Source organism: Mastomys coucha, unplaced genomic scaffold (genome assembly GCF_008632895.1).
Source record: "Mastomys coucha isolate ucsf_1 unplaced genomic scaffold, UCSF_Mcou_1 pScaffold5, whole genome shotgun sequence".
In the NCBI taxonomy this organism is placed as follows: Eukaryota; Metazoa; Chordata; class Mammalia; order Rodentia; family Muridae; genus Mastomys; species Mastomys coucha.
This window is the reverse complement of record NW_022196911.1, coordinates 99,438,657-99,449,493: the sequence shown is the minus strand read 5'-3', so window position 1 is coordinate 99,449,493 and position 10,837 is coordinate 99,438,657. Positions and strand designations below refer to the sequence as shown.

Below are 10,837 nucleotides of genomic sequence, written 5' to 3'. Positions count from 1 at the left end.
ACCGAGATTTAAAGTTCAAGGCCAGGGGCAGGGAGTGTCAGGAAGTAGAGCCCAAGCCCAGGCAGGTGATGGGTGGCCTCTCTGGGCTGGGACTTTGCCCTTCCACCAGCAGGGAAGCAGAAAGCGTGAATCACACCGTGAGCTCTCTTCCGTGACTAACAGGATGAAACCCTAGCTGCCCCAGTCCTTTGTGGGGAAAGGGACAGCTCCTTGCTTTGAGCCTTAATTCTCCAGCCCAACCCATCTGGCTGCTCTGCTCTCTGGTGGGCGCGTGTGCGCGCGCCTTCAGTGTGCCCATGGAATGCCGGAAGACCCCAAATGAGGCCCACTAAAGAACTGATCGCAGGCCCTTGGTCTGTTCCTGCTGATGTTTCGCCTTTCTCTAAGTGCAGACTCCTCTGTAAATGCAAAATGCTGAGTTCTTGTTATACAGTAAACAAACTGACATGCAGCATTTTCAAAACCATGTTGTTGTTGTTTTTTTCTTTTTGCCACAATTTCTTGAAATGGGCAAAGCACACATGTCCAGGGCCACACTGTGAGACTCTGGAGTTGCCTAAAAGTCCTCTCCTTCGGCTCCTGCAGGTGGATGACCCCCCGGAACCAGTGTATGCCAACGTAGAGAGGCATCCTCGGGCCACGTCGCCTCGTTCTGCTGCAGCTCCTCCTCGGCTCAGCCCAGTGTGGGAGACGCACACAGACGCGGGCACGGGGCGCCCCTACTACTACAACCCCGACACGGGCGTGACCACCTGGGAGTCACCCTTTGAAACACCCGAAGGCGCCACCAGCCCGGCCACCTCCCGGGCCTCTGTGGGCAGCGGGGAGAGCCTGGAGACAGAGTGGGGCCAGTACTGGGATGAGGAGAGCCGCAGGGTGTTCTTCTACAACCCCTTGACGGGTGAGACGGCCTGGGAGGACGAGACCGAGGAGCTGGAGGAAGATCCCCAGGAACAATTGGAGATGCAACCTAGCCTGAGCCCGCGAAGCCCAGGGCAGCAGAGGGTGAGGGGGCGGGGCCACCTCAAGGACCGCGGATCTCACCTCCTGCTTCTCAGGAATCAGAGGATAGGGGTGGGACAATGTATGTGTGGGCATGCTGGGGGGGGGGAGCATTTCTGACTGTCTTTGACCTCTTCTCATGCTAATCAGAAACCAAAGAATGGGGGTGGGCCGCCTCTGAGCGTTGCTAACCCCACCTCTTGCTTCTCGGGGACCAGAGAGTAGGGGCAGAGCCATCTCCTGGGGCCCTTCACTTTTTCTTGCTTCTTGGCCCCAAGGATTAGAGAGTAAAGGGGGGGGGAGGAGACAGAGGACCTCTGACTCTATCTTTCGGTCCCTGCAGCCCCCGACTCCTGAAACAGACTACCCCGAATTATTGGCCAGTTACCCTGAAGAGGACTACTCTCCTGTGGGCTCCTTCAGTGATCCGGACCCCACATCTCCCTTGGTTGCACCCCCTGGCTGGTCCTGTCAAATTACCCCAGACAAGCAGATGGTCTACACCAACCAGTTCACTCAAGAGCAGGTAGGACCTCACTAATAGACAGACAGACCTAGACTGCTTCGCTGTCACTCCCTACCTGGACTTCCTCACAAGGACCTCCCTTAAAGTGAACACTCCGTGCCGGTGCTCCAGGGCTTAGTAGCACCCTGGTCTGTAGGCTGACCATCCCTGTATCCACAGTGGGTAAGGTTGGAGGACCAGCATGGGAAGCCATATTTCTACAATCCAGAGGACTCCTCTGTTCAGTGGGAGCTGCCCCAGGTAACCAGCTTGGGAAGGGAGATAGCTGGGGGGAGAGGGGAGAGTAGTGGAGAGAATGGTAGGCAACTTTGTATCTCTCCCCAGGTCCCGATCCCTGCCCCTCGAAGTGTCCGCAAATCCAGCCAGGATAGCGACACTCCAGCCCAGACTAGCCCTCCAGAGGAAAAGGTGGGAAGGGGCCATGGAGTCTGGGGTCGGGGATAGATGCAATATATTCCTCCTTCTCTGTAAGCCCCAGAGTAGAGAGAGCAGGGAAGCCCTGGAATAATCTTGTGCCTGCTTCTGTATGGACATCAGACAAGCCTACTGTTGACAGGGTTCAGTGAGCTTCAGGCTTAGCCTGTGGGGCACCTCCAATCCCTTCCTACTCGCCCCCCTCATAACTATGCCCTCTCCTCTTGTTCTCTTAGATCAAGACTCTGGACAAGGCAGGAGTCCTCCATCGTACCAAGACGGTAGACAAGGGGAAGAGACTTCGGTGAGGACCTGTTCAGACCCAGCCCTGGCAGGGTGGGCCTTGATGATGAAGTTCCCCTAGGCGCCCACATGCCACAGTTACTAATCATGGTAGCAACTTCATACAAGGTCCTGTGAGGAAACAGGGTCCTAAGGTTCTCTGGCAACCTGGGGGAAATCCAGCCCTCCTGAGACAGTACCCCAAGCTATGTTCTTTTTTTTTTTTTTTGGTTTTTCGAGACAGGGTTTCTCTGTATAGCCCTGGCTGTCCTGGAACTCACTCTGTAGACCAGGTTGGCCTGGAACTCAGAAATCCACCTGCCTCTGCCCCCCAAGTGCTGGGATCAAAGTGTGTGCCAGCACCGCCCGGCCCAAGCTATGTTCTTTAGACTCTTTGTCCTAGTGTGTGTTTGAGTTCTGTGAGCCCTCCAGCCCAGGAACAAAGTTAAGCCCCACCCACCCCTACTTCCTCCTTACTCAGGAAGAAACACTGGAGCGCCTCGTGGACTGTGCTGGAGGGCGGTGTCCTGACCTTCTTCAAGGATTCAAAGACCTCAGCTGCAGGCGGCCTGGTGAGACCAGGTCCCTGAGTAGGGGACAACTTCTGCTCTTTTTCTGTTCTTAAAGATGGCTACCCAAGTACCGAGGGGCAATGATGGCGGATTCACCCCTGTCTGAACACCTCTCACCACTTTAGGCCTGAAGAGCTGTCCCTGGGGATAGTCAGCTCCAGTCTGAAAAGCGGGGAGGGTGGGCCCAGGATACCTGCTCACAGAACGGGGCTGGGCTCCTTCCCTTCCCTCATGCTTACCAGCAGGCTCTAGGGCAAAGATGCACAGGGGCCTGGTGTGTCAGGACCAGGGGCTGTATAGCAAGCCCACCTGGCCCCTTATAATTTTCCTTCCTTCCTTCCTTCCTTCCTTCTTTCTTTCCTTCCTTCCTTCCTTTCTTCTTTCCTTCCCCACAGAGGCAACCTTCCAAGCTCTCCACCCCTGAATATACGGTCGAACTGAAGGGGGCCTCTCTCTCTTGGGCCCCCAAAGACAAATCCAGCAAGAAGAATGTGCTAGAGGTGAGCAGTTGACTAGGGAAGAAGGCCTGTGAATCCCACTGCAGACAGAGCCCAGGAATGGGGGCCTCTGGAAAGGAGGGCTGGTGTTCCCAAGACTCAAAAATTCATGCCTCATGTTGTCATGCTGTCTGAAGACCCCGACCTGGGGACAGAGTTAATAGCCCTCGCCCGCCACTGAGGGTAAAAAGCGGGTCTCTGGGAGAGAAGGCCATCCTCACAGGGCCTTTCTTCCTCTCAGCCTGAGACCAGGGACTCTGGTTCTAGCTGTTCACTGTGATGGGCTGAGCCTGGTTTCTCGGGCTAGAGCCCAGATTCCGGCTTTTATTGGGTCCCCATCAAATAAAGCAGTGACAAGCTGGTCTGGCTTCCCCAGCAGGTAGAGCAAGAAGACTCTGGCAAGGTCTCAGTACCACACCCTTCAGTGTTCAAGGGTTTGACGGTCCCTAAGAGCTGTGAGGCAGAACACAAGAAAAACACACAGGCAGTGAGGATCTAGTCAGTCAAAGCAGGAGGGCCTGATGATCCCCAGAGCCCATGTAAAAGTGTAGTGTGGTGGCACCTGCTTGTAATCCCAGGGATGGGAAAGCAAGACATGGATTCCCTGGGGCTTGCTGCTCAGCCAATCTAACCTAAATGTTGAGTTCCCAGTCAGTAAGAGACCCTGTCAAGCCGGGCAGTGGTGGTACACACCTTTAATCCCAGCACTTGGGAGGCAGAGGCAGGTAGATTTCTGAGTTCAAGGCCAGCCTGGTCTACAGAGTGAGTTCCAGGACAGCCAGGGCTATACAGAGAGACCCTGTCAAGAAACAAACAAAACAAAAAGTAGACAACACCTGAGACTGGACTCTGGCCTCAACCTGCACTCATGAACATTCGAGTACACACACACACACACACACACACACACACACGTGTATGCACAAGCATATGCACTCACACACATTTATACACAAGCACACACATATACATATGTACATACACAGGAACACATACACATTCACACACATGCACGCACACACGGGTTCCTACGCAGGTACACACACATGCACACATAGGCATACATACTCGTACGCACACAAACACACACATATACACACGGGTACACACACGTACACACAAACCATAGGCAATGAACTGGTAAAAAACAAACAAACAAACCAAAAAACCAGTAGCAATTGGCCGAACAAGTTAGGGATGGTCCAGGATGGGGAGGAACTAGGGGCAGACAGTGTACCTGGTGCTCTGTCACTGAGAGAAAGTTAGGTTCTCCAGGCAGCAAAAGAGAAATGGGACAGAAATCAGTTTCCCAGATCTTTACTGCTAGGGAGAGGATCCTCTCTCGGTTCTGGGGAATCTAAGCTGTTTCCTAGCCCTTGGTTCCTAAAGAGCTTTCTAATGTGTTTCTATGAACCTAAGGTCGAGAGGGATGAATGTTCTTCTAATGAGCCCTGCAGAGGCTGAGCTGGGACCTTAGGCCTGCTTCAGATAGCATATTATGAAGACGTCAGAAGCATGGCCAGACATGTTGCAGGGAGCCCGGATGTTTTGTTTTCATGATTCTCCAAGCTTTATTTGGTTCTAGATTTATTTTATATATGTGAATGTTTTGCCTTCGTGTGTGTGTGTGTGTGTGTGTGTGTGTGTGTGTGTGTGTGTGCATCACAAGTGTGCCTGGTACCCCACAGAAGTCAGAAAGGTGTATTGGGTTCCCTGGAACTGAATGGTTGTGAGCCACTTTGTGGGTTCTAGGAACCAAACCCAGGTCTTCGGCAAGAGCAACAAGTGCTCTTAACTGCTGGCTGAGCCAATCTCTCCAACCTCTTCATTCTCATTTTAAAAGGAGAACAACAAAAAGACAGTTTTCTCTGACTCTAGAAGTTCTTCCCCACTGTGTGAGCCTGATTCTGCTGTCTGCCTCTCTCTGGACCAAAGAGCAAGGCTGATGTATTCCTCTAAAGCCAGGCACTGCAGCTGGGAACTCCATAGCCTCCGGGTGTTTGGGATCAGCTAAGGTCCATTTCTACTCCGCCCTGCAGTTTTCCCCATTGCTGTTCCAGCAGCTAGAATCTTCCGTAGGACTTTTCTATCCTTTGCCCATGCCCTGGGGGGGAGGCCTGCTGTGTTCTGTGATGGACAGCAATGAACCCTGCAGAACTCTGCTCTACAACTATGAGCTGTATGCCCATAAAGTGAGTCAAATGTACTGGACCTCACTTTAGTAAACACTGTTACCCACTGCATTAAACAAAGGAAGAGTTGGACCTGGCTTGTGGCCTTTGCTCTATTAGGCTCTGAGTTGCTTAGGGCAGGGACAGGCCACCTCCCTCTCAGTAAACACATGCACACACACACACACACAAATACACACACACTCACACGCACACACACATACATACACATACATACACACACACACAAGCCTACTCCCACGGAACAGGGATCTGACTGACTCGTGTCCCTCCAGCTGCGAAGCCGAGATGGCTCAGAGTACCTGATCCAGCATGACTCAGAAGCCATCATCAGCACCTGGCACAAAGCCATTGCCGAAGGCATTGAGGAGCTGGTAGGCAGGGCCTGGAACTTCCAGGGCTGATGGGGAGGGGCTCGGGCTTTTTATGCAGGACCCTCAGCTAGGCACAGAGAGCCTCATGACACCAGCTCTAGGGCTGGTTTTGCAGGAGTCTACCAGAGGGGACAGGCACAACCTGAAGAAACGTGTCACTTTGAGGGAAGGAGGGAACCAGACTCAGGAACTGATTCTCAGGAACCAGACAGGAACGACAGCTATAGCTAGAAGACAAAACATCAACAGAGTGAATTCAAGGGCCTTACGTTTTCTAGACAAGTACTTTGCTCTTGAGCCACAGCCCCAGTAGTGCCTATTATGAGTTTCAGATATAGCTTAGTGACAGAGGGGTTGCCTAGCATGCAAATGGTCCTGAGTTCGATCCTGGGCTCTGACAAAATCAACAGCTATTTATATGACAATGGCCTGATAATATTTGTCTCTTAATTCCATATGGGTTAGCACTGGGTACAGAACCAGTTATAGGAACTGGTTCTAGTTTGGGTTATAGGAACCCAGAGGCAGGAGGTACTGTTGGTGTGATCAACAGAGGTCTGGCCTAAATATGAATTGCAAGCTCATAATAGCAGCCAGTCTAGTGGAATGGAGAGGGTTGAGGAACTGGGAGGAGGCTAGAGGTAGCCAGGATAAGAAAGGGAGAGGAGAGAATAACCTTGCAGCTTCTGGAGGGCTCTGCAGGCAGGGAAGGTAAAAGGTCTAATTCCCAGGACAGTAAACAGAAAACAGGCAGAGCTGCTCGGGAGAGGCCCCAACTGGCTCCAGGCCTCGCTTCTCTGAAGTTGTCTGATTTCCAGTCTGCAGACCTGCTCCAAGGGGAGGAAGGTGAGCCCAGCAGTGCTGATTTTGGGTCCAGTGAGCGCCTCGGAAGCTGGCGGGAGGAAGATGTGAGGCAGAATGCAGGTATGCCATGGGATTGGGTGGGAAGGCGACCGACCAAAAGACTCCCCCGCTGGGGGACGGGAAGTGATGCCCTGGTTGGGGTCTAGGGCTGATGCCATCACTGCCACCTGCTGACTGAGTTCGGTCTGTGACAGCCTCACCCTCGCTCAGCCCCGGAGGCCTGGAAAGCGACTTGAGCAGGGTCCGGCACAAGCTCCGTAAATTCCTACAGAGACGACCCACTCTGCAGTCTTTGCGGGACAAGGGCTACATCAAAGGTACCTGCAGTTCGCCGGGATCCGGGCTCAGGTGGCGCGGGGCTGGGCGGCGCTGACCAACCTCTCCCCCAGACCAGGTGTTTGGATGCGCGCTGGCTCAACTGTGTGAGCGCGAGAGGAGCCCTGTGCCACGCTTCGTGCAGCAATGCATCCGCACCGTCGAGGCCCGGGGTATGTACGCATGCTCAGACAAGGCAGCGCCTCGTGACCGGCTTTTAGGGAACCGAGGGTGGAGACACCCCCCCCCCGGGGGTGAACACAAGGTCAACAAGAAGAAGGAGCCGGAAAGACCCTGAGTAGGAATTGTTAGGGACCCCAGTCCTTCCAGGGTCAGCCGTTTCCTTTCCCGCAGGGCTGGACATTGACGGGCTATACCGCATCAGTGGGAACCTGGCCACCATCCAGAAGCTGCGCTATAAGGTGGATCACGGTGAGGCCCTTTCCCAGTCCCTGCCCTGGGGCCTGAAGGCACAAGGCGGTGCTGACTGCCCCCTCAATGCCCCGGGGTCCTTCCCTGCTGCAGATGAACGCTTGGACCTGGACGATGGGCGCTGGGAAGATGTCCACGTGATCACAGGTGCCCTGAAGCTCTTCTTCCGAGAGCTGCCGGAACCTCTATTCCCCTTCTCGCACTTCCACCAGTTCATAGCAGCCATCAGTGAGTGGCTTGGGAAGAGGAGGGGGTGGGGAGGTTGGCCCGCTTTTGTTACAGCCAGCCGACCATCTCTGGTCTCTTCTCTCACTCAGAGCTGCAGGACCCAGCCCAGCGCAGCCGCTGTGTGCGTGACCTGGTACGCACGCTGCCAGCCCCCAACCACGACACGCTCCGACTGCTCATCCAGCATCTGTGCCGGTGAGCAAGCCACACACATCCTAGGGCAAAAGAGGGGGGCTAGTCGTGGCTGGAGCCCATGTTGAGAGAATTCCCAACCTCTAACCTCTTGATCCCACCAATCCCACTTGCAGGGTGATCGAGCATGGCGAGCAGAACCGTATGTCTGTGCAGAATGTAGCCATAGTGTTCGGGCCCACGCTGCTGCGACCTGAGACGGAGGAGGCCAGCATGCCCATGACCATGGTGTTCCAGAACCAGGTGGTGGAGCTCATCCTACATCAGTGCGCAGACATCTTCCCACCGCACTGACTGTGGACCCTGGGTTAGCTGGAGGCCGTGAGGCTGGACCTCCTCTGAGGCTCTCCGCTTCCCACCCCGCTGCACTGTGACTTCAACACCCCTCGATTCAGAGGGTACAGTGACCCCTGGTGGGCAGTTCATGAAATGTGATTTCTCCCTCTCGCGTCCCCTTTAGGGGTTCATTAGAGCCCTTTCCCTATTACAGCGCCGCCTATAGTGTGGATGTGAAAACGTGCCTGGGGGGCGGGAGGTGAATGTCTGTTTTCTAGTCCCCACCCACTCACCCGGCTGGGAGGAGGGATTTGGTGAGAGCATTCTGGTTTCCTCAGGCCTGCACTTGGCCAGGCCTTGGTGGAGACCCTGTAGGCCCCATGCTATGCAAGAGGTCAAGAAGCAGCTACTGACATTGTCTCTGCTGCCAGGGGAGGACCGACCCTGGCTGCCAGCTCAGGCCACTGACTGCTTCCCTCAGCCTTACGCTCCAGGCCACCTGAGATCTTTTCCTACGCTTCCCTCTCTCCCTGGGCCACACCCGTTCTCTAGAGAAGTTCTTCATACTAACCACATACCAACCCTGCCCCCACTCCACATAGTTCCAGGGATCTGAGGCTTGCAGAAGTCAAATTAGTTCAGGGGTCCATAGGTGATCTGATTCCCTGCAAAGGCTGTCCCCACAGCAAGCCCAGCTTCTAGAAGAGGAAGTGATGTCCCATCCCCACTGCAGCACAGCCTGTAGGTAGACCAGAGTAAATGCCCCGGAGCACTCTGTGTAGGTTAGAAGTTGGGGGATCCCTGAAGGCAGCAGGGAACCTACCACAACTGATTGTTGGGGGGACAGCATAAACAGAAGCCCTCAGCTGCTGTCTGCACCCTGGCTGGGTGCCTACCTGAAGCCCCTAGCCACTGTCTGCACCCTGGCTGGCTGGCTGTCTACCTGGTACCCACTTGCCATGCGGAGCTAGGAGAGGCCTGTCTGGGAGGTCACAGCCTTAGGCAAACAGCTGAACCTGTGTCAGCTGCCCACTTCCTCTCCTGCACAGACCACCTCAGTTTATGGATCTCAGCCCCTAGCTCTGCCCTCCCCCACTGACTCAACAAACAATAATAGCTAATATTTATTGAGCATCCATATTATGCCAGCCTTTCCCACGGGTTTCTCCTTTGGTTTCATGCAGTCCATATTTATTGTAGGTCCTCATGTGTCAGGCACTGTGCCCTGGGGCAGGGGTTCTACACATGCGTTCTGGAGCTTGGGGCCCAGTGAGTACGGCCGACTCCAGCCCAGCCCTGTTGATGGCAGGGCGCAGAAGAGAACAAATGGAGGCCTCTTGCTAAATACACCTATGTATTTAAAGTCCTAAGGCAAGCTAATAACTAACTGTTAAATAAAATGTTTATTCTCCTACTTTGGCAAGTGTACTTGATGATAGCCTGGAAGGTTGGCTTCTAGCTTAAATACATTGGACTGTCTTTTTTTTTTTTTTTACAGATTTATTTATTTATTTTATGTATATGAGTACACTGTAGCTGTACAGATGGTTGTGAGCCATCATGTGGTTGCTGGGAATTGAACACAGGACCTCTGCTCCGACCCTGCTCGTTTCAACCCAAAGATTCATTTATTATTATACATAAGTACACTGTAGCTGTCTTCAGACACACCAGAAGAGAGCGTTAGATCTCATTACAGATGGTTGTGAGCCACCATGTGGTTGCTGGGATTTGAACTCAAGCCCTTTGGAAGAGCAGTCAGTGCTCTTACCCGCTGAGCCATCTCGCCAGTCCAACACCTTGAACTCTTAGTTGAGCATTGTGGTATGTGGAGATCTGCTCTGATCCTCAGCTTGCCTATGCCATCCTGCCTCAGTGTACAGCTGAGGACGGCCTTGAACCCCTGACCATCCTGCCTCCACCTGCCAAGCACTGGGATTGCATCACCAGGCTCAGCTGACACCTTTCCTTCTTTCCTTCCTTCCTTCCTTCCTTCCTTCCTTCCTTCCTTCCTTCCTTTCTTCCTTCCTTTCTTTTCCTTTCCTTTTCTTTCTTTTTGTTTTTTTGTTTTGTTTTGTTTTGTTTTTTGTTTTTTTCGAGACAGGGTTTCTCTGTGTAGTCCTGGCTGTCCTGGAACTCACTCTGTAGACCAGGCTGGCCTCGAACTCAGAAATCCACTTGCCTCTGCCTCCCAAGTGCTGGGATTAAAGGCATGCGCCACCAACACCTGGCCCTTTTCTTTCTTTAAAAGATCAATTTGTTTGTTTTTTTGTTTGTTTGTTTGTTTATTATGCATACAGCATTCTGTCTGCATATATGCCCACAGGCCAGAAGAGGGCACCAGATCTCATTATAGATGGTTGTGAACCACCATGTGGTTGTTGGGAATTGAACTCAGGACCTCTGGAAGAGCAGCCAATACTCATAACCCCTGAGCCATCTCTCCAGCCCCTGCCACCTTTTCTTAATTCATTTGCTAACTGAAGAATCATGGGTTCTCCCCTCCCAGAGGCTGTTGTCAAGACAGACACCACTGTCCAAGTGTTTCTTCTTTTTGAGACAGGGTTTCTCTGTGTAGCCCTGGCTGTCCTGGAACTCACTCTGTAGACCAGGCTGCCCTCGAACTCGGAAATCCACCTGCCTCTGCCTCCCAAGTGCTGGGATTAAAGGC

At 53.3% G+C, this 10,837-nt stretch overlaps 1 protein-coding gene across 4 annotated transcripts in view; it reads left to right on the top strand.

Annotated features, from left to right (window-relative positions):
- Arhgap27 (Rho GTPase activating protein 27) overlaps nt 1-9,580 on the top strand; it is a 31,581-nt gene extending 22,001 nt beyond the window's left edge. For 3 of the 4 annotated variants that reach the window (XM_031350458.1, XM_031350459.1, XM_031350461.1), the window contains 15 exons: nt 586-1,005; nt 1,346-1,528; nt 1,688-1,768; nt 1,853-1,936; nt 2,179-2,246; nt 2,706-2,796; nt 3,192-3,296; nt 5,761-5,859; nt 6,678-6,783; nt 6,918-7,040; nt 7,113-7,211; nt 7,393-7,470; nt 7,564-7,698; nt 7,788-7,893; nt 8,007-9,580. In XM_031350458.1, coding sequence (XP_031206318.1) covers nt 586-1,005; nt 1,346-1,528; nt 1,688-1,768; nt 1,853-1,936; nt 2,179-2,246; nt 2,706-2,796; nt 3,192-3,296; nt 5,761-5,859; nt 6,678-6,783; nt 6,918-7,040; nt 7,113-7,211; nt 7,393-7,470; nt 7,564-7,698; nt 7,788-7,893; nt 8,007-8,184 — 1,956 coding nt within the window. In that variant the 3' untranslated portion in view covers nt 8,185-9,580. The remainder of the gene's footprint in view (nt 1-585; nt 1,006-1,345; nt 1,529-1,687; nt 1,769-1,852; nt 1,937-2,178; nt 2,247-2,705; nt 2,797-3,191; nt 3,297-5,760; nt 5,860-6,677; nt 6,784-6,917; nt 7,041-7,112; nt 7,212-7,392; nt 7,471-7,563; nt 7,699-7,787; nt 7,894-8,006) is intronic. The other variant, XM_031350460.1, reaches the window with a different exon arrangement.
- Nucleotides 9,581-10,837: the final 1,257 nt, after the last annotated feature.